This window comes from Lytechinus variegatus, chromosome 12 (genome assembly GCF_018143015.1).
Source record: "Lytechinus variegatus isolate NC3 chromosome 12, Lvar_3.0, whole genome shotgun sequence".
Taxonomy (NCBI): domain Eukaryota; kingdom Metazoa; phylum Echinodermata; class Echinoidea; order Temnopleuroida; family Toxopneustidae; genus Lytechinus; species Lytechinus variegatus.
Genome location: NC_054751.1, coordinates 11580971 through 11604984, shown reverse-complemented (window position 1 = coordinate 11604984; position 24014 = coordinate 11580971). Strand labels below are relative to the sequence as shown.

General features: G+C 35.7%; 2 protein-coding genes across 2 annotated transcripts in view; one reads left to right on the top strand and one right to left on the bottom strand.

The window, feature by feature from the left end:
* Window positions 1-14813: 14813 nt before the first annotated feature.
* LOC121425239 (rab9 effector protein with kelch motifs-like) lies at window positions 14814-23162 on the bottom strand. Its single transcript, XM_041621256.1, has 8 exons — window positions 23070-23162; window positions 21035-21258; window positions 19822-19974; window positions 19237-19395; window positions 18430-18579; window positions 16903-17052; window positions 16061-16306; window positions 14814-15537 (listed from the first exon to the last, which is right to left on the bottom strand). The coding sequence occupies exons 2-8, from the start codon at window positions 21243-21245 to the stop codon at window positions 15383-15385; spliced, it is 1224 nt and encodes a 407-aa protein (XP_041477190.1). The 5' UTR covers window positions 21246-21258; window positions 23070-23162; the 3' UTR covers window positions 14814-15382.
* A 208-nt stretch (window positions 23163-23370) lies between these two features.
* LOC121424764 (nucleolar protein 56-like) overlaps window positions 23371-24014 on the top strand; it is a 28064-nt gene continuing 27420 nt past the window's right edge. The window contains exon 1 of the mRNA XM_041620531.1: window positions 23371-23517. Within this exon, the coding sequence (XP_041476465.1) occupies window positions 23386-23517 (132 nt within the window). The 5' untranslated portion in view covers window positions 23371-23385. The remainder of the gene's footprint in view (window positions 23518-24014) is intronic.

Below are 24014 nucleotides of genomic sequence, written 5' to 3'. Positions count from 1 at the left end.
AAAAGACTTTGGATTTGCTTTATAACTTTTGAATTAACCGGGTCTGGAAAAAGACTTTGGACGTATATTATAATTTTGAAACAACCGGGTCTGGTAAAAAGACTTTGGACGTATATTATAATTTTGAAACAACCGGGTCTGGTAAAAAGACTTTGGACGTATATTATAATTTTGAAAAACCGGGTCTGGAAAAAGACTTGGACTTGTACTGAAATATTTCATTAACCGGGTCTGGAAAAAAGACTTTGAACTTTTGTGCTATATGAACGCATTACTTTAGGATATTAGTTTAGAACGAATTCGCCAAAAATCATTTCAAATTTATTACATTTGTAGGTAAAGTCATTATTACATTTGTGGGTAAAGTGTATTATTACATTTGTGGGTAAAGTGTTATTACATTTGTGGGTAAAGTGTATTATTACATTTGTGGGTAAAGTGTTATTACATTTGTGGGCGATTATTACATTTGTGGGTGTAACAGGGGGGTTGGGGCTTGGTCTATACGCCACTGACAGCGTTACTTGCAGACATGGTGCTTTGTTCTTAATTTTGTTGCTATCATTGTTTTTTGTTGTTATTGTTATTGCTGTGAAAGGGAAATCGGAGTTTGCGTTTTATGTATACATCATTGCAGACATTGCGAGTCTATGCTACTGTCATACCAACTACATGAATAAGACAGATTAAAAAACCAACTGATGGTATACTGACATTCAAAGTAACAATGATAGTTTTGATCGGTCTGCAGTCAATTCTAATGGTGTGACTGTCTCATAATCAATATACAGAGATGGCACTATTTGCAGAGTACTCTCTATATTGCAGGGATTTAAAATAAAATCCAGATGTAATGTAGTTGGTGACCTATCGAATTCTAGTTTAAATCCTACAGATTCATTTTAAATCTCAAAACAATAAAATTCAAATCCCTCGAGAATTAAAACTATATTTTTAGGATTCAAATCAAATCCAGAATTCGATTAGTCCATAGTAACAGTCCATCTGGATTTATTTTAAATCCCTGATATTCAGATTGTAAATTAACATAAAATATTTCATTTTTAGTCTCGGATCCGGTGCGAGGATATCGGTATGCATCCCCCTTTCCCCATCATTTTATACCAAAATGGTTGATGAAAAACTTGGCCTTAGACAAAACCAGACACCAATCATTGGCCGTTTTATAATGCAAGGTCATGCCAAACGTGCAATAAACCATGCACAGATGAAATGGAGGATTAAAATGATAAAAATAATTCCCTTCAAATTAATATTCAATTTTCAACCGAAAATATGATATAAATGTATTACGCCTACATGTAAAATTACATGCGATAATACTATGAATGAAAACTATCATAAGAATAGAGAAATTCACAAACATAGACTTTTTGGTAGACATTTAAAAAAAAAGATATAGATATGATTATCTGTTATAATGGGGTTTTCACTCAAAATCATGATATAGCTGGAATAATCATGAACGGACCCCCGCCCCCCACCCACCCCTCCACAAAAGATAGACAAAAGAGGCGCTATATTTCCATTGAAGAAAGAGAAATAAGTCACATCAGTTCGCTTGAATAAAATTATATCAAGGTAATTGAGAAATAGATCATGTCATGCTCATTCGAAGAAAACTTTGGATTAGAGCATGCAGACCTTTGAAAGACATATGAATTAAGAATTGCGTAAGATCAGGCATTCATAACTTTGGTCATATTATGTTAACATTGATTGTTAATCGACCCACATTTATTACCACGCACATGTTTGCACATGCGTCTTGACCAAAGATGACTTAAGGCTATTGTTCGACCAACAGGCTTTTTGACCAAGAACTTGATCACGTTTGGACAAAGAATTGAGGGTATATTGACATAATGTCACGTATAACGAGCATGATTTTTTTTTATTGACCTTTTCGTAACTTTACGATTGTGCACATGACTGTTTGATTCGGTCAAGTAGATGATCAATACCGATAAGATATGTAACCACCTCATAATTATATGGCCTTGATTACCAAAAAAAAGAAGACTGATTTTCCCTTTAAACTAATGATCATTATTCTCCCGCACTTAAATTAATAAAGTAATCATGGAAAAGCTATCAACTTTCATTACTACAGGGTATTTACCCAACTTGACATTAAAAAGGGTGTTAAAAAATACAATGAAAACACAGGATATTTAGATCAGCTTCTGAAAACCAAAAAAAAATGTCTGATTCTCCACATGGAAGCGGAAAAATAATCAATGTTTTGTACATATGTACCATCTGAAGAAGATAATGGACCATGATCCTGAGAAAACAATAATTTTGAACAATTATCCCAATCAGGTTTACTTATGGTCCTCAACAGTAATTTATTACAACCCATGTACATGATAAGTTTTATGAAAATATAGAATAGGCCTATACAGCACACTGGTGTAAAGAATGAGGGGATTGAGGGTTCGCCCCAACTCTTCCTCCAGCAAAAAAGAAGAAAAAGAAAGAAAGAGTGCAATATATTTTGTCGAATCTATTACATTAGATCTTAATTCAAAAAGGCCAATATTTACACTCGCTATTTATAATGCTGCTCCATACACCGTGTTTTCTAATCAGCTTGTTTTTTTTTTCTCGTAACGCCACTGAAAACAGCATTTGAATATGAATATCTCTTACAGCTGACAGACGCCCTGTATATTCAAACGCCAATCGCAGACCCTCTGTGATCTATCTCAATGGCGCCATTTAAGATGTTTGCGATCGGGAAATCGGGTCATTTTATTCTGCTTCCCATATAAGTATTGATTTGGAAATGGAACAACCAGAGTGAATAATAAATTACTTTCGTGCAAGATATCATTTGATTCTGAATATAGACTATTATATTAAAGAGTGATTCGCGCTTGCGTGCATTGTAGTGTCTGTATTTAAAAAAGGATCCAATATTGTCACTGTTCAGAAGCTCTTTATCATTACTAATGAAAACATTTACATTTCATTGTTAATATTTATTAGATTAATTTCTGTGTGGTATGATATTTTGTTTGGAACATTCAATCATTATTCTGACACGATTTAATAGTATTTATTTTTTTCCAATATCAACGTTGTATAATCATGGTGAACGGAGTTATACAAAGGTCAATGTATGTAGTTGATTAATATAGAAAGACATTGAGTTTCTAGGATGTCCCTCAAAAATAAGGCTACATTCTTAATTACTAAAGAAAACCATGAGGTCTCTTCGTGCTCATTAACTCATGCATATCAATTTGTTTGCGCTCCTTTTTTGCAGTGCGTAGCGTGTTAAATTATTTCCCTATGGAAAATACGCAGTTTTTGAGGGATTTACTAAGATATCTCCCAAACGCGTCAACAAGGTGATCTATCAAAACAGAATAGAATAGAGCAGATTCTCACCTTGAACATGATATGATTTTCAGTCAATTTTAGTCAAATTAAGTTCTGTCACTTTTGAGGTTTTTGGAACCTTTCTTGATGATTTTGAAAATCCATTTGTACATGAGCCAATGGGCAAGTGAGGGAAACGAAACGTTTGGTGCGACTTCACATTGTTGTAAAAAAATATATACGTCACAATAGACCCTATCAAAAAAAAAGACATTTTGCAGAAAATGCTGTAGATTGTGAATACCTAAGAATGATTTTGATTGGATAAACAAAACCTCTGTCACTTTTCACATTTGCAAAAGCTTTTGCAATTTTGGTCACTATAGTTTGGCGGCCGGTTCAGCCGATGGCATTGTGTGTACACAGTACAGTACACAGTAAACACGCATAGCTAGGCAACGCAGCGCGTGAAGAATGTCACTATTCGTACAGCGACGACTTGAGTGTATGTTGGATAGAACCGTACCATTTTTGACCGGGGGGTGTGCCAATGAATGCAAGTGATCAAGAAGAGTTACAAAACTGAAGGGAGTGAGAAAACAAGGAAAGTGAGAGGGAAATTTACGAAAACAAGTAATGCGAGGAAAAATTACAAGAAAAGGAGAGAAAGGAGAAGAAGTGAAAACACGCAGCTGAGTGCGCTCACGATATGTAAGTTGAACACCCCTGCACCGCAATGTAGCAGCCCGCCACTATACACGTAGACTGCCTGCACGATGCGAAGACAGCGGCGCGTATTAGTGACTGTGCGTTAAACGTCCCATTTCTATGCCTTATAAAAGGAGCGTTTTTTGTACACAACAAATTGATATGATTTGGAGGACAACCCGCCACCCCCCCCACCCCCTCCTGCTGGGGGAAAAACAGAGTGGGTTAGTCTCCAGACTTTGAAACAGAGTGTCGTGGGTTCAAATCCCAGCCATGCATGTGTGTTTTCATCACTGATCTAAATATCATCTAAAAATTAGTGGTTTTCATTACAAAAAGGGAAACAAATTGTGCTGCACTCGACCAAGGTGAAGTGAATGGGTACCCAGGATATGATTTATTTCGTCGGCGCTTTAGCGCCTACATGGCGGCTCAACTATAGCCAGTGTGATATTTTATAGTTCAAATAAAAAAATGTGAGACACCAGATCATCACGGCTTTAGAGTATAGTTCGTTAGAATGGAGGACTGAGAAAATAGGAGTCGGACCAATATGCAAGAAGGTTGATTATTCTATGAAAAATGATTTGTAGGGAAATAGAATATTCACTGGCGTGTATATGGGGGGGGGGGGCACTGGAACCCAACAGTCCACTGAAAAAACCCCAGAACGATATGGAAAGGAAAAGGGTTAAAATATTATATCATTTTTTTTAATATGTCGTCAAAATCTATAATTTGTTTAATTTCAACATTTTATCTCAATCGCTTTGCGACCTCATAACTTTTCAAAGATTTCGCCTATATTAAGCCATGATATAACAAAATAATCTATCATAATTATTACGCTGCTGGCTGCAATGGTATCTATTTATCAAAATCAATTCAAATACGACCGTGTACATTAAAAACCCAAATTCATATTTTCTCTCTCAAACATGTCAAATAGAAAAAGTAAACCATTATTTTTTTTGGCAGTATAACGTGCACGCCATGAGGGCAAAGGGCAGAATAAGCGAGAAATTAATCTGAAATCCCTGAACAACATGCGGACGTCATGCTCTGTTTAAACACGACAAAGGTCGAAACATGTATTATACATGTATATGTTGAAGAAAAAATCAAACAAACAATATCATCAAGAATATTCCAGCTGATCGATAAACCATGGCTCGCCATGCTGCAAACATGCAGAGAGCTAAAAAGTGTTGCATGGCACGTGCATGCGCCTCTTCAAAACTTGGCACGAGTATTGATAAATGATTTCCAAACAAACAAAATATGAGAGCAAATCGATCACAACAAAGTAAATTAAATTGAAGTTAAACGTGATTGTAGCCAGAATCAATTCAGGGGCGGCGTTGTAGGCCTATACGTAGCGAAGTTGAAGTTGGTCTTTTTGGGCGGGGCGGGATAAAGCCCCCCCCCCCATCTGTGTAGGAGAAAATGGCATGTTTTCTTTTGAAAAGAGCACTTTCTTTGACATGGTAGTATGCATAAATTTTTCGCTGGGGGCAGCACACGGAAACATTTTGGAAAAGAACTCAGAAGCGAAATGAGCGAAGCGACCGAGCTTTTAATTGAGGCGCTTTTGCATTTTGTTAAGTGAAGTTGATGGATTTTGTGCAAACTTTTGGTGAATTTTGTGAAAATCTGCAGTAAAAAATATGAGTTTTCAAATTTTCTAAGGGGGCAACTGACCCCCATGCGTACGGCCATGATCTTAAAACAAAGAATAAATATGACTTATCTACCCCTCTCACATGACTCATGAGACTTAAGGTACGTAGGATTATTTTCACATTTTTTTTAATCATTATGCACTAGCTTGCAGGAAGAAGCAGAACGGCACTAAATGAAGAAACCAGGAGCTCACCGGGAACGAAAAAATGTTTTTTCACGACAACTGATATGAAGAACAGACCTATGAGAAGGCATGAGGGCACTCAATAACACATAAATCAGGTCATTTTCAGGTGAAAGGGGCACATAATACATCCGTGGGGGCACTTTTCTTAGGTAAAAAGGGGCACTAATACGAGAAAGGGCCCCTATAAGAAGGAAAGGGGGCACTTGCTAACGGCATAAACGGATCCTTCTCTGGTGAAAGGGCACAGAACACGTTCGTGAGTCTTAAGGGTGATTTGGGGGGTTAAATTTGAAATTAATAAAAGATATTGCACTTGCTAGCACATAAAATGTGTTCTTCTCAGGTGAAAAGGGCACAGAACACGTCCGTGAGGGGGCATTTTGGGGGAAAATGGCACTTATACGAGAAAGGGCACTCGATAACACCTGAAACGGGTACTCTCATGAAAGGGGCACAGTACACGTTCGTGAGGGGGCATTTTTTCTTGCGTAAAATCGCCACCCCTGAATCAGTTAGAAAACGGCAAATTTGAGCGCGGGAAGTTTGCATTTCTTCATATTCTTTTTGTTTTCAAAGCTTTTCTTCTTCTTCCTCCTCTTCCGCTTCCTCTCCTCCTTCTTCTGCTTTTATCAAGTACAAATTTCCCCTTTGTACACTGCAAAGATAGTTTTTCTCATTCTAATGATAGTGCAAACTCTTTGTTCATGATATATTTATGAAGGTTCTTGAACCTCTTCAAGTCATCCCACGTAAAAAAAAAAAGAAAAAAAGAAAAGAAAAACTGAATAAGTAATTTTGCATCACACATGTTAGTCGCATTACCATTTGCCAATATGATGTTCATATGATCTCAAAATTCAAATGCACATAAATATGATAATATTAGTTCATTTCTTCTCAAACTTTCATTGATTTGTTTCTTTGATTTTTGTTCTATTTTGCCACAAGCAAACTTGTTTCTATAGGGCTTCCTTCTTTTAAATAAAACAGTTGGCGAACCCTTTAGTGTCACTTCGGTTCAACTTGAACTAAAAGCAATTCGGTGCCATTACAATTTACGAAACTAAGTGGCGGAGCGTTAGGAAAAGGGCTCTTCGTTCCCATTATTGACTGACTAAAGAAACAAAGGCATATGAGGTTTCTAAAATCAAAGCCGTACAAACTAAACAAACACACAGCAAACCACCCCCCTTAAAAGTGAATAGGGCAACCAAGTACGAAAATGTCTTACTTTTGTAATTAATTACGTTGATTTTTTTTTATTATTATTCTATCAATTCTATATTGGTAATCATTGAAAAAACACCGGACTGGTCATAAAGAGAAGCACTCATTTGAAAAGAGTGAAATGAGAAAACACGAAACGTTCCCCCTCCACCGTCCTTTCATAGATCTATGTATCACCCCCCCCCCCATCAAACAGCAAAAACCTTCGCTATGTGACTGACCAGTAGCAACAATCGGGGCAACAATATTCTAAATTGCTCTTCCAGAATTCAGGATTTCCGAAGAGGGGGAGTAAAAACAGATTCACACAAGTTGACATTGAAAAAAACGAGAGAATAACGGAAAATACATCTCGAACATTCAAGGTTGATTATTTCACTTTAGAAACGAACAAGCAAACGAAGAATGCAGATACGAGGATATTGTTTGTCTGTGTTTTTCTTTTGTTCCCTTTTTTATTTGTTTGTTCGTTTTTGGTGGGTTGTTGTTGTGTTTTTGTATTGTTTTTTTTAGCTGTTCCCGTTGCTATCGTGATGGTCACTCGACAGAGTGTAAATGAATTATTTGCTATTGGTGAGTGCTTTGGTTTATTCGATTGACAAAACAAAACAAAACACGGTGGTGACAGGGATGATAATTATGAGGAAAGGGGATTAATGATAGAGAGAGAGGTGGATTAGGATTTTGAAAATATATCGGTAGATGATAGATAGACAGATAGATAGATAGAAAATAGACAGAAGACACCAAAAAATGAGAAAAATGAAAAGCAAAAAAAAGTGAAATATGATCTTGTAAAAATTTATTATAATATGTTTGCTCGCTCGCGACTTTTTAGAAATTTTGCTCCATGTTTGGCTCCCTCGAAATTTTGGCTCACTTCGTTTATTTCCATTATTTACCATTGTATGTTAATTTTGTTATATTATGTTTATCTCTGTCATTTTGTGATTATCTGTAATATTATGTATGGTTTTTATTTTTTTAATGTGAAATAAATGAAATGAACATTTTCAACTTGTTTCCAACATTTTGATGTATTAAATGTAAGCAAGAAAACACATTTTTAATCTATATGTACAAAAATCATAATCAAGATTATCATCATTATAATGGACCGTATGGTTGGGAATGGTTGGAAATTGCGCCACTACTTTTGTGCCCCTACCTCGCTATTAGAATATTGGCTCTATAATGTCATTGACGGTCATTCCCTAACACTCTCTATTCGAGCGCTTTCTCCTCTAATCAACCCCCTTTTCTTTTTTTCTTTCCCTGACCCCCTTCTCTGAATACCATCACGGAGTTATTGACATCTCGCTCAACCTGTTATTTTCTCGCCCGAGATATTGAATCTCCTCGCTGAGTCACCACAGGGACGAGCTCGGGATTCTGTGAAGGGCAGGGACGAGCTTTTATAATACTCTATTTTTTGTCACTAGATGATATTAAACAAAAAATATTCTTAGAAAACTGATATAATTCAAAAAAAAAATTCTATTTGACACCATGTGGGGTATATGCGCTGATTCAGAGGACAGGAACACAATGTCTTTTTGGCCAGAATCGTCATCGGTTCCCGGTCCACTATCTGGAGATTCATATTTTTGTGTACGACTTCTGTCTTTTCTTTTGTCGCGTTTCCCCTTCTTTCACTCCTTTTAAAATTCTGTTTAATGTCCCCCTCCTGTGATTACAAAGTTCGGCATCCACCTGTGATCATGGGTAACGAAAGTGGCAAATCCGGTATTTCTAATGAAGGGGAAACAGAACAAAAAAAAACCGATAAGAATATTTAAAAATACAAGCTGGATAATGTACCCATGCAGTCATAAAACACGTAACATCAAAAGTATAATTTATACGTATATGTTTAAGCAGGGGAATGGGAACGATTTATAACAGAAGGTATTGGTATTGGATAAAAAGAGTCAAGCAAAGAAAAAATGGGTTTATAAGGGGGAATATACAGAGACCCGTTGTACCCCATGTTCCAACCCCTGAAATCCTTGGGTGAGTCATGAACCCAGTGCTTCCGGACCACTGTCCCAACCATGACCACCTGGTCTCGGAGGTACGAAACGCAACCCGCTGTGTCACCATGGCAACTAGTAACAAATAAGAGTCGTCTGACCGGGCTTGTCAGCCAAAACCTGTCGGAAAGTGACACTTCGGAGAAAAATAAAATAATCGAAAGAAGAAATTTAGAATAGGGCAAGGTAGCCGACTTTCAGGCGCGTACCGTATTACAAAGCGAGACGATTGTCTTGATCTGCGTGAAATTCCCTTAACACTGTAATATGAGAAATATAATTATTCACTTTTTCATGATTTCTAAGGAAGATTAAAAGGAGGACAATGAAATAGGCATAAAACTGCCTTTTTTCAATATCTTCTTCTTCTTCTGGAAACAGTAGGCTACAGTCCACCGTCTGGTGTATTGTCGTACTGGTGAAGTGCAGCGTGCAAGTGTATGTACAATATCGGATGTATAATGAGAAACTTGTGACATTTAGATTTATTTAAAAAAAAGAAGAAGCTACAATGCTGTGATATGTGCAAATTATAGAGTCAACGACTTCACTCGCTAATTACTTCTTTCTTATTGTATTGTAGGGCATACGAATGACATAATATTTATTTTTTGCGTATATGAAAATAACGAGACTATTCATCAAATCGCTATAGGTTACAACAATGGTAATGTTATGTATTTCATGGAGGAATCAAGTTTGTTTCACATATTATAACGAGGAAACTGTATCTCATATTTCATATTGGGCCTACATTAGTTGTTTCATCACCCATGCATGTATTAAGTATGATTAGGGTCATACACATACTCTTGCTTCGATTTTATTCCTTAGAGGAATACGAAGGGGTATTGAGCACTATACCCGCCAACTGAAGAAGTTGTAAGGAATTCCACGATTTTCTTTCTAATCTCTTTCTCTATCTATTTTTTTTTTGGTGTGTTTCTGTGCTTCATCCCCATATATTTGATTTACGAATAAAGGACTAAGAAGTTATATTTCAATGACACAAAAATAATAAAGCAATTCCCTTCCAAGTCTCATTGCCAAACATGAAATACCATCACGCCTTTGTAATACTGTTCATCACAATTCTGACACAATCTGTGACATTGACCTAACCTTGGGGTGTAATCCTATAGAAGAGGCACGCAGGAAATTCAAAAGTGAGGGGGCGGGAAGGGGGACATTATGATTTTTGAAAATCTGTAATTAGTATATGATATGATGGGTGTAAGATAATTGACATCCGGAAAAGTCTGCTTAGAAACTTGATATCATCATGTTTAACTCAAGAAGGTTTACTCCTGGTATGTCCATACAATGTTTTAGTCCATTAATGAATTAAACAGAATTGAATAATTAAACAGAATAAACAGAATTGTGTATACATGTATATACATAGGGGAATGTGCTATATACATGTTGGGGCAACACTTTCTTTCCTTCTTTCTTTCTCTTTCTTTCTTCCTTCCTTTCTTTCTTTCTTTCTTTCCTTCCCTCCCCACTCTCTTTCTTTCAATTGTTCTTTCTTTCCTTCATTCCCTTTTCCCACTTCCTTATAAACCTAACATATACAGTGGGCTTGTGGCAGCAGACAATGTAGATTTCTCACAATCGTTTTAAAAATGTGATCCTCTTGTTCAAGGTAGTTTAATACCAGGATAAAAATATTACATAAATCTATATATAGAGAGAGACCTATACAAAGAAATTGTCCCAATCCACCTCAGTTATCTTTGTATGGACACACTCTCAATACAGACATGATCAAGTAGGCCTACTCCCATCTGTGTCTATACTGGGTATTAACTAAGGATTATTAATCAAGCCCTTCGAGCTATCAACGCTGATCAGGTCATCCCCCTTTAGCCTTCCTTCAGAGTAAGATTTTTTCTTTTTGAGTAATGTTCCATGTTCCATCATTGGATTTTATTCTATATTTTTCATGTTTCCTTCTATCTCAATACCATGAGGTTGATGCTGCCTCCTTGCATCTTTGTGTTCATATTTTAATGTGATTTTAAAAAAATTACATGAAATGTGAATATATACTATATATACTATATATACTGGTTCTAATCCCCACCCACCCTCTCTCTCCCTCACTCTCTCATGCAAGTTCCTAAAAGTTAATTATTGTTAAAGCAGGGTTCCCAGCTATTTATGAAAACAAATTCCCTGATTTTTCCTGATGAAGTTTAAAAATTCCCTGATAACTATTTAAACCCATTCAAAGTTTCACATGTTTTCTAAGTTGATACAGTGAATTACATGTATTTTCAATATAAAAACTGTACTGCAGTCAAAGAGGCTACACTAAAAAAACCCCACCATAACCAGTCATTGATGGATGTTTGTTTTGATATGCAACAAAATATAACAGAGTCTGACTGACTGACTACCACGCTTTCGACTTTTCGGCCGATCAAAATTCCCTGATTTTTCCCTCATTTAAGGTATTTTGAATCAGATTTCCTGATTTTTCCCTGACTGGAAAAAAGTAAAATAATTTTCCCTGATGGGCTGGGAACCCTGTAAAAGTATAGGCCTATTCATTATCTGATGATTTCAACCCCCCCCCCCTTCCTCATGCATACACAGTTACTTACACAACTACCAGGAGCCGCGGAACAGTTTTCAACGTGAGGGTGCTGACCATGCAAAAAATCACGATCATAATATCATTTTTACGTTTTTGTACACGATTTTGAAGTGTAGGGCCGAAGTCCCCCTGCTTCTGCGGCCCCTGACTACCTTGTTAATTATCCTTGTTCATAATCTCATCATAATAAATAATAGGTCTGTAATTATACTTTGGGGGTTTCTTTTAATGATATTCACAGCATCTTGAACATCTTAACAAATTCCACCAGGAGTTTGACTTAATTAAGCCTAGGCTATTACAGCTCAAATCAACATAGATATACAGTCATTCAGGCATATAAATATTTTTTAAACATAAATATTTCGAATACTCACATCAAGAAGTGTAAATTCAAATTCAAATTTGGACGGATAAAAACACAATTTTACAGATTATCATAGGTAAAATATGTTAAAGGACAAGTCCACCCCAACAATAAGTTGATTTGAATAAAAAAAGAGGAAAATCTAACACGCATAACACTGAAAATTTCATCAAAATCTGATGTAAAATAAGAAAGTTATGACATTTTAAATTTTCGCTTAATTTCACAAAACAGTTATATGCACTTCCCGGTCAGTATGCAAATGAGGGAACTGATGACATCACTCACTCACTATATCTTTTGTATTTCATTATATGAAATATGAAGTATTCTAATTTTCTCCTCATTGTCCTGTGAAACAAAGTTTTATTCCTTCCTGAACATGTGTTATTACCATTGTTACAACATTTTATTGGTCAGTTAAGTTGGTCCTTAATGTCATATTGGTAAAAATTGAAATATTGTATAATTCAAACAACAAAAAACAAAAGAAATAGTGAGTGATGGACATCATCGACTCTTTAATTTGCATGTCACCGAGTTGTGCATCTAATAACTGTATTATGAAAACTTTAATTTGCATGTCACCGAGTTGTGCATCTAATAACAGTATTATGAAAAATAAGCGAATAATGAAAAATATAACTTTCTTATTTTACATCCAATTTCAATGAAATTTCAAGCAGCATGCTCATTAGATTTTTCTCTATTTATTCAAATCGACATATTTTGGGGGTGGACTTGATCTTTAAGCTCAGGGAAGGCAGATCCCCCACCCCGAGTACAAATACTGTCATTAATGTCTCAGACAAATCCCCCCATATAAATAAGATAGTGTTCAATGAAGTGGCAGTTCATGTAAACTTTAAAGAGAGCAGGGGTCACATCACACCCATTCCCTTTGAAGAGATGTTTGATGTAACAAGGGCAATAGTCTTATCAAGCATGTGCTTGGCCTGATTTCCCTCACAGATAAGACTTCAAAAAATTCCTGGCTAACAGTATAACAGTACACTAAGAGGCCATTCAAAAAGGAAACAGCTCTTTTGTATAGATGACAAGTTATTGCTGCCAGAATAAGACTTCTCATCATTTTAAGGGGCAAGCAATGATGAATGGTTTCATATTTCTGTATATATAACTTGAATTTAATTTCAACTTAAGATTTATTAACACAATAAAGCTTTGGCATTCATGTTACGCTGTAAACGTAATTTCCATGATTTTTGTCAAATAACCAATGTAAAATGTTCCCAATCTATTTTTTAATGAAAATCACTTTTTGGTTTCCCATACAAATGGCCACATAAAAGATCGCCATCAAATCTGACATTGCACTGCACCCACAGATTATGTTGTGCTTTGATAAAAATGAGCAACGGCTTGAATAGATATTTTGCCAATTGCACCTCCAGCCATATAAATTTTTAAAACAATTCAAATAAAAATTTATATCATTGTGATGAGGGAATGGAAGTACATGTAAAACAAATTCCAATGTTGTGTTTTTTTTGTGAAGCTTCCACTTATTGAGGCAAAGTCTTCTTCAAGGAAATAATCAGCAATCAGGATTTACTCTGGCATTGCAGCTAAAGCAATAACAAGACCAGGGCACTGTGACGAAAACCCAATAACTTGTCTTACGATTAATCTTATGGTTGAATGCACATAAATGATAACTGCAATCAATCAGCTTTGTGATTAATTGCTAAGTTTTGTGTAACAGGACCAAAGGCCCTGGGCTCAAAGAGACTAATCAATTATTATTGGGCACGTTGTGGTCTAGTCAAACTGACTATCACCTTTCAAACAGAGGGTCGTGGGTTTGAATCCTAACCATTGCATGTTTTCCTTCAGAAAGAAATTTATATTTTTATGCTGCACTCGGCCCAGGTGAGGTGAATGGATACCCGGCAGGATTAATTCTTTGCATGCACTAGAAGGGGTAATAATAGCAGCACTTTGTATCCTGAGGCAAAAAGCGCTTTATAAATACAGCTATCAATATGACTGATTGTGTTATGTACTAGATGGACTACCAAAAACATTTACTATTATATTAACTGTACAATTTCAGTGTATCTTTCATATAACACTTCCTAAATACAATTGAATGATTATCATTATTAAATGATTTTTCAATGTCAATATCAATATTTGAATGTCACAATTACATGTACTCCACAACTGATGATCCATGGGTGACACAAGCAGTTCATAAGTAATGCACTACTAGGGTGACAAGTCAGGTTCTCATTCTTGTTGTTAACAAGCATCTGAATGCATAGTCTATCATTTGTCAAAATTTAATAGGTTATAGGACATTAAAAAAACACTAAGGAAATTTAGGGTATACAATTCATCACAAGAACAGGTTCTACATGTAGTTGTGGGTAAAATTCATAACTTATGAAGAGATGTAAAAACACCTCTAGGACCAGTCATCCAAACATCACTTCACTAGACAAAAAGATGAATTTTCTACACCAATTTCCTCGAGGGTAGCTTGTAGCAAAGGGCTGATATGAAAATGGCATTCTAATAACATTTAAGCTATATAAAAGACATATATCATTAAAGTCATGTGCATGCACAAGACAAGGAGTAGCTATGATATGTTTGCCAAATAACAGAGTCACACAAGTTTCGTCGCAAATCATAAGGTGCCTTATCAATGATGTCTTTGGAAGGTATGAATTAAGGAATGGCTTCAAGGTGAAGGAGTCCATCAACTCAAGCAAAGATCAAACATACAGCTTCATGCTTGGAAGATAGGTTCTAGCTGAGGAATGTGTAACTCTTGTTTGATAAATATACATCACCACACATTGAAAGTCACAGCTTAGCTCAAAAAATTTTCAGAAGTTTGGCAGCAGAAACACCAACCTAGTCACATCTTTAATGGTATACACTACTGTACAAGATGAAGACCAAGATCAAGTACCACTTGGAATGCATAACATTTCATCAGCAGGACAGCTCCTCTTTAACTCTTATCACGCCAGACAAATTGCAGCTTTATAGGATGTTTCATAACCAAATGGAAACAGCAGCATGTTAAGACTTAAAGGTTGATTTCACCAAACTTGACAAGGATGAGGACAGTTTCCAGAGTCCTCTTTAAAAGGAGACATGGCTGAACTGCAGCAGTATGGTCCTATGCTTGGGTACACAGATCAAGGTGTTCTAGGGATATCAGCCATGCTCTTGACAGTATCTTCTCAGAAGAGGTTGTCCAATCTTAACAGGAGACAGTCATCAAAGATCTCCCCTTGAGTATCCATTCCTCCTTGCACCACACAACACAACGTAGCCTCACCGGATACTGCGCTTGATGCTGCTCCTGCTCCACCTTGGGCGCCATCTCTTGGTGATTCTGGAAAGGAGATTTGAAATTATAGGTGTCTTTGACATAAAATGGCTTTATGGTCACCCATGGATTCATCATTGTTCTATGAATGTCACAATGTTGCGCATAATGCTATGCTGAAGATACTACATAGATGTTTGTCTTTAATGTCTATTGTATCTTCTACCTAGTAAGTCTACTTTTATTTATTTGATGGTCTTGATGGTAAAAATGATATAGAAGGATCTTGCATTATCTACTAACAGGTTCCTAAAAACAATTTTGGTCAAATAACCCTTAAAATTGTGATTTAATACTGCAAATACCTTTACATCTGTTTGTATTGCTAGTGTGTGAAATTTCACACAAATAAAACCTATTTCAACTAAGATTTGAGGAAGAAGATGTCCAAATCACAAACCCTCACCTTTTAAAAACTTTGGAAGTACAGTTGGAATGGGGTTGAAATATAGACAAGTGAAGAGATAAGACTTTCTGAACATATAAAGAAAACTAAAGAATAGGATAAAGAAAACATATTTATACACACCCCCTGACATCTGCTCTACTGCCGTCTCCACACAAGAAGTCAGGAACTCCTCTGCAGCACTGGATGGATCACCAGCAGATGGCGCCCTACTACCTGAAGCTGCGGTACCTTCCGCTCCATTCTGTCTACTGCTTGTGGATTGGGTTATCTGTGCTGGGCACGGGAGGGTCACCAGACACATGGCGTGGTCCAGCCGTGGCGCTGGTGGTGGTCCATCTGGTTTGAGTTTCAGCCACCTGCTTTTTCCTGCAGAAGGGACGTTAATGTATTGTAATCTGATTTACTTAACTGATATTCAGTTTCTTCATAGTGTCAACACAATTTTGATTCCGAAATTTACTTTATCTGAAACATATTATGAAACATGAAATGTATCATCATTCAATATACAATTCTCATGAAATATATCTGATGTACAATAAAATACATTTTGAAGAAGTAAAAAAATGAATCAACTCAATTCGATATAAACCTTACAAGTGGATATGATATCATATGCACTATGTAAAGACAGCAAATAAGATCTCATTCATTTTCTTTAAATATGATCAATAATTAGTATTCATGATACTCAATGATTAACCCTTTTCTATCTTCTCTAGAATTACTTGTATCCTGTACTCAATCATTACATACCAATAGTTATTCAATTTAATCAGAATAACAGTCAGCAAAAATAACTGACAAACAACTTCATGCAAGGACCCCTTGAAAGACTGGGATTATGCAAGTAATAGAAGAATAGAACTATGTTCTTCTTGCTAACTGATTAAGAAACCACTGTTAGCCATTAACGACATAACCCACAAATACAAATATCAATAGTTGAATATCAAACTCACTTGTGTCAAACATATAAGTTTCATCACTAGCTCCTCCGGTTGTCATCCCACCAAAAATAAGGATCTTGTTGCCATGGGATACGCATCCATGAGCAGCACGGCCTGATGGGATATCTCCTTTACTCTTCACAATTTTCCACACACCTGTGTCTACAATGAGAATGAAGAATATCCAGAATTCAAGTCCTCCCAACAAAAACTTGATTTGAATAAAAAGAGAAAAATTCAACAAGCATAACATTTAAAATTTCATCAAAATCGGATGTAAAATAAGAAAGTTATGACATTTCAAAATTTCGCTTCATTTCACAAAAACAGTTACTAGTACATGAACGAGCCAGTTACATCCAAATGAGAGAGTTGATGATGTCATTCACTCACTTTTTCTTTTGTTTTTTATTGTTTGAAATATGAAATATTTTTATTTTCTCCTCATAGTCATGTGAAATGAAGTTTCATTCCTCCCTGAATATGTGGAATTCCATTATTTTAACATTTTGTGCTTCAGGCAAGGAGGTCCTAATCGTCAAATTCGTAAAATTAAAATATTGTATCATTCAAACAATACAAAACAAAAGAAATAGTGAGTGAGTGACATCATCAACTCTCTCATTTGGATGTAACTGGCTCGTTCATATAACTATTTTGTTAAAAATAAGCGAAACTTTTAAACGTCATAACTTTCTTATTTTACATCGGATTTTGATGAAATCTTCAGCATTTTGCTTGTCTGATTTTTCTCTATTGATTCAAATCATAATTTTTCTGAGGTGGACTTGACCTTTAAGATCATAAATGTTTATATATATATCTTGTTTTTGGATAAACTTTAACTTAAAACTGAAATAACTATAAATTGATTGGTTGATATTTCTTTGAAGTAATAATGATGAAAATAATAGGCCTATAGTGCCATCCATCTCAAAATCTTCTATTCCTACACATAGATGGATCACTTCTGTTTGTAGCCTGGTTCAGGAGATCTTACCATGCTCTCAACTAAATAACAATACATTGATAAATAATAAAAGTACATTTCTACAATTTCTAAAAGATTTACACATTAAACAAATAAATAATATGATACAAAAAAGACACGAGAGATAATATAAAAGACCTATCACCACCAAAGAGACACTGGGGCCCGTTGCATAAAACTTTTTACCGGAGAAAACTCAGGTTATTTTTACCAGAGTTTTTGCCCTGTGTTAAAGTCAATGGCAGAAATCAGACTAACCTTAGTTTTCAGTTTTTACCAGAGTTTTTTCAGGTTAAAAGTTTTATGCAACAGGCCCCAGATCAATATTGAGTCATATGCAATGTGGTTTCTATTAACTGAAAGAACCAGAAACATACCTGCTCGAACTCAATGTTTTGGCATGTTTCTTAATTCTAAGAATAAGAAGCATGGAGTTGAAAATTCAGAGTCCATTCATATCTAAATTTAGAAAGAAATTGCAAAGCCTCTATGACGATCCCTCTTCCAACCACTGCAAATTTTGAGATGCTAAAGAGAATTTCACTCACCTATACTATACTCATACAGGTCATCATAGAGAGAAGTACCTGACATACCACCATGGAGGTAAATCTTGCCATTACATACCGCCATCACATGACCATGCCTAGCTGACGGTATTTTACCACTCGATGGGGGTTGCGTCCACTCATTAGTCACTGATCGAAAGACAGAAGCAAAATATTAGTAATTTTCTCTTGAGAATCACATCATTGTTTCTTCTTTCCAATGGTACTCTACAGCTCAAAGGGAACTGTGTCCATTCACTTATCACTCATGAGAGGGCTAAGGTAAGAACTGAATATTTTCACAAGGGTTTTACGTCTAACAGAAGCAGATACTGTTTGTGTTGAAATATTTTGCAGCACTGTGAAATGGTGTTATTTTCAGGAAATTTGAGATTGCTCAATCACAAACTTTTCAGTTCCTGATACAACACAAAACATTGACGAAAATGCAATTATACTGCAATAATGAACCCTTATGATATAATGCTTTTTAAAAAGCAAACTTGCTACATGTTATGTACACATATGGTGTACATCCTTTATCTCATACACTGTCCTTTGGCGGGGCATTGATCCGCATTTGCTGCACCACGCCAAGGAAAAATATGAAAGCCCCAAAGGATAGACACACAATTTATACAAGGAACCCTCCCCTGGTGTGTTCATAAAAATGGGATACTCCCCAGGGAATGGAGATGGTGCAGAATGCATGAATAGAGCTAATGGTATCAGTTAGATCTCAGATAGTTACAAATTTATTTTGGCCCTGTCAAAAAGAGCATGACCAAAATGAATATGAATACAAACCTGCATCATAGACATGCATCATTGTGTCAGATACTGGCTCTGATCCCTGCTGACCTCCGCCAAATATATAAAGTTTGCTGCCATCAACAGCACTTCCTCTGCAGGTCCGAGGTGAGGGCGTGGTTCCTTTGGTTGTTACAGTGCTCCATGACTTGGAGGCTTCAAAATGAATCAGTATTGGTGATATTAAATGATAATGATAATAATTAACAATATTTATATAGCACTTATCACAAATATTATTCTATCCAAAAAAAAGAAAAAGCATTACTGAGCAAGGATGGGAAGTTATTTTCTTTCATAAATGGTAGAATAATGGTGATGACGATACTAACAATAATAAGATTATTATTATTATTGTTATTATTTGGGGGCTTAATTATGCAAATCACATGTTATTTACATCATTAAAACTCAAATATTGCCAAAGTCACATATTTTGGGGGTACCAAGAGATTTAACTTCAGCAGATTCATACTATAAATACATTTTTATTTTAGACAAGCAAGGGAAAAGACAAATTAAAATTGAAAATAATACATAATCTTTATAACATATTTCACCAATGCCAACTGTATACCATACCTAAATCCAAAGTCTGCACACAGTTAAGGTTCTTATCCAGCTGTGCTCCTCCAAAGACAAGGATCTTTCCAGGATCGTTAGGGGCAACAAAAGATGCATGCTCGTAGCGAGCAGTGAAACCTGTTAGTTCTAGCTCATCCCATTCATACTGATCTAAATCACATGATGAAAAAATGAAAGGAAAGTTATTTGTTGGCCCTATTACATTTTGGTATATTTTTGCGAGACTATTTGTACATTTTGGTTTTATAATGTTTTTAAAATGTTATGTTTAATAGGGGAAACCTGTCTCAACATCCACATATGATTTTGAAGTAATAAAATAATGTAATTCATAAGTCCATTTTCAAACAATTTAATACCCTCGTCTTCATGATATAAGTGATGCAACTTTTACCTCAGCTCTTATCGCTATTTGGTATCATTCTCAATTCATGAAATTAAAAGCATGATTTTCAATTGAAAAATAAAATGTTTTGGCTAAGGTTATGTCTTGTGTGGTTTTTATGTCAATAGCACAGACAGTGAGCAATATATTTCTAGCTAAGAAGCCATTCAGTCATGATACAGGTTTCTGAAGATTTCCAGAAATGAGACCAATGGTTCTTTCAATTGTTAATGGAAATTAGCTATTGATTTTGGGCTGACCTTGCTACACAAATTACAATAGACATGTCTACTAACATATTTCAATTTAATACCGGACACAGCAGCATCTAATGTATGCAAACTGGACTGTCACTTCTTTATGACTAACAAGTGACAGAAACATCATAAGTACTGAGTTCTAGGAAAAGAAAAGAATAGAAAAATTCATTAATTTGAATCACTTGCCTATTGGTTTTGGTTGATTTTATATTCTTTCCATATTTCAATAACAAATGTATACAAGTATAATCTTTTTCAACATTACATAACAATATCCAAACATTTTCCGTCATGATTAAAATACACAACATTATTCTTATTCAAATATAAATTATACTTAATTTTTTTTTAATCGATGAAACATATTGACAATAGAAATGGAGGGGGGGGGAACCGCCACCTTAAGCTTGGAGCTTGAAATTAATGGAGGCCTTTCAAAGGAAAGGGAAAGAAAACCTGACTACGGTGCAATTGATCCATCTATGGATCAATAAAAAATTTCAATTCATTCGCCATCAGTTAGTTTCTTGCATAATCCCCCTCAGATTTTTTAGTCAAATCTTACCAAAATCAAGAAGATGGGTCTCATCAAATGGGCCGCTGGGAGTAGCTCCTCCAACCACAGCAAGCTTCCCAATACCACCTTGTGTTGAAGGGATGGGACAGCAACACTGGCCAACCCTCATGCTGGGATGTTGCCCACGAGCCGATACCACATACCACAAGTTCTGCTTGCACAGCCACTCACCCTTCTCTAAGATTGGATGAAGCTCCATCTTGAGTAGTTATCTGTTTTAATCAAATAAAAGCAAAAATATGTGTAAGCCCTTTAATATCAATTTATTGGTTTCCTTTCATTTTTTTCTGGAGCTTATACTTCCAGTCACAGTTCCTTAACAGAAAACAACAGGTTCAGTGAATCAAATCTATTGTTCTATTGTTTTGATAAAAATTTGACCTGAATAACCTTAGGATTGTTTATCACCCTTTATCTTCTTTTTCTTTTAATAATGTGCCACCTTCACTCCTGCAGATTTCCTTTGTCTTATGTTATTACATGAAATTATAATTGTTTCATTTTTCATAAATGTGTGAAAAATGTGTCTCCTTTGTTATTAAATTGCAGAAATTAACATCTAATGCATTAAATCAGTTGTATGTCCATTTTTTCAGTTCTTGGAAGAAAAAAAGGGAATAAACCTAATTTCATATAATTACAAAATAACAGGTAGGGATATGACATCATCAATTTGCTCACTGAATATTCATGGAGACATGCCTACATGTAAAACTGTTTCACCGGAATAATGCAAATTTTAAAACACCATAACTCTGTTATTCCTTGTCTGATTTTGATCAAATATTCAGTAAATTTATGGTCTGTTTTTTCTTTAATCTGTTTAAATTATATTATTTTCAGCCTGGAGCATCCCTTTATCAATATTTAAAGGGAATTTTGCGGTTGAAATCAAGACTTTTTTTTCAGTGAGTGAGAGTGTCTGAGTATATAATGTGTTTGGTGTGTGTTTTGGTGACTGTCTGTGCTGGCTTATGAAATGAGTTTGCCAAGCCGTGTCGAATGGAGGGACAATTCTGGAGTGGGTGCTTTACTTAGCCTAGAGGACTCCGTGATGATATTTTTAAAATGATTTTGATATTGTCATTTCATCACGGAGCCTAGACAAAAATATTATGGGACTGTGCCTAAAGTTTGCTTTTATTAGGCTTCTGATTAGAATTTTCAATATCCTGGCCAATCAATGCGAGTGACCAGTTCCAAACACACGCACACAGACAAGTGCAATGCAGCAGAACGTATCGCGATATATGGCGACTGGTAAATACGCAAGGATGACGTCATCCAAGATGGCAACTTACGATGACCAACGAAAGGATCGAGGATGACTATGTCTTGATCATCATTTGAAAGGAATTAGCGGTAACTGCGATCCATCTAAGGTACAATATTTCTGAATTTTATCTAATGTGACATTTTATGTACAAAAATAACGATTGGAAAATTGGGTTTCAGCCGAAACTAACGTTACTGCTAATCAGCTAATATATCATGTTGTCTCTACGTGCCGGCCAACAACTGTTCAGTCTATGTATTGGTGAGTGGAACAAACGCAGTTCAGCGGAACAACCAAATACAGTTAGTTACAGAGACTGAAGCTTTGCCTTTAATTTGGTCCAATTCAGTTCTTGCATTCTTCTTGAAGTTGAACTTCTCCAACTGTCTTCGACTTCAAGTTCATGTCAAATGAAAATTAACATTAATAATAATATTACAATGATCTACATTCTACTACTAGTAGTAGTAGACAGTCTTGTAGCCCATCCTCTTCCTGAGTAAGCCTAACTTTCATGCCTTTCATTTCTATCTATTCCTATCAAACCACTTTTTCCCGCAGTTCTCCACTAAAGTACCGTAACGTACACAAAAATGAGCGTTCGGGACTAGACTTCACATTATCAATTAGGCCTACCGTCAGAACTTAAAGATTTTTTTTTCAATAGATCTAAGTTAGATCTGTTCATGATTGTTTCAAAACTCTCCATTAATTCCATAAATATAAGAAACAGAATCATTGGCTTACTATTCAAATTGAAGTTAGATTTCTTAGACCTCTTTCAAATGAAGAGATAGAGATATAACGTTAGTATTTGCTTAGTCGACTTCGTCTGTTAGAGTGCCTTTAAGTCGGTCAACAATTTTGTTGCCATTTGACGTACGCGCGGGCCAAATTAAGGATCAACTAAGTTAGGATGCAAACAACATTCAAAATTATTTTCGTTAAATAAAAGAATGTCATTCATTTTAAAATAAAATAAAATTTTCGATTAAGTCTATTTTTTCTCCATTTTTATTTCAAAATTTATTTTGTACAATAAAAATTTTGATAGCTGAAATTTATGAAGGAAAGACTGAAACATTTCTGCGTGCCAAGCCATGTGTGTGGCGTAATCTCGACAAAAAAAAGTGATGAATTAAGTCAAATTAATTTCTGTTTTGAACTGGAGAGTGCTAAAATTGTCTTTAGAATGGTGAGAAATTATATTTTACATTACAATTACCCTAAAGTCACCTCTTTTAGATTAATATACACAAATAATCGATGTTTTTTTTAAATTGGAGTTTTGATGGGTGTAGTCCCACGTGCAGAAATTGATGTAAAGGTATTTCGAGGTAAAGCCAAGCAAAGTCGAACTCGAAAGTGCAAAGACCAAAGTCGAACTCGAACTGAGTCGGCATTATCGTGATATAGGTAACCACCATTCACTTCATACAGCAGCGCTCTATTCAGTCGCACGCACGGTTCCCTATTTCCACCTCCATTCACTTTGTACACAAATGCGCGTACACAAATCTATGTCTATGACTCTAGAGTGGTTTCCAAAACCACGATTTGGCCACTGAGTCGAAGAAAGGCCAGACCTGAGAGACTGGGCACTGCATAGACCTTATCGCAAATAGTGTTTGTCACGTGAGGGCGTCTGTCATCGCAGAGGATCACGGGATGCGAAAGGGGGCAAACGCGGAA

Bases quoted from the DNA above. Each gene is read 5' to 3' on its own strand.
- LOC121425239 (XM_041621256.1), bottom strand. From the start codon at position 21,245: ATGGAGCTTCATCCAATCTTAGAGAAGGGTGAGTGGCTGTGCAAGCAG. The intron at 19,396-19,821 runs GTATGGTATACA...TTCATTTTGAAG, and splicing joins TGTGCAGACTTTGGATTTAG to CCTCCAAGTCATGGAGCACT. The intron at 15,538-16,060 runs GTGTGTATAAAT...TCTCCTTTCCAG, and splicing joins AGTAGAGCAGATGTCAGGGG to AATCACCAAGAGATGGCGCC.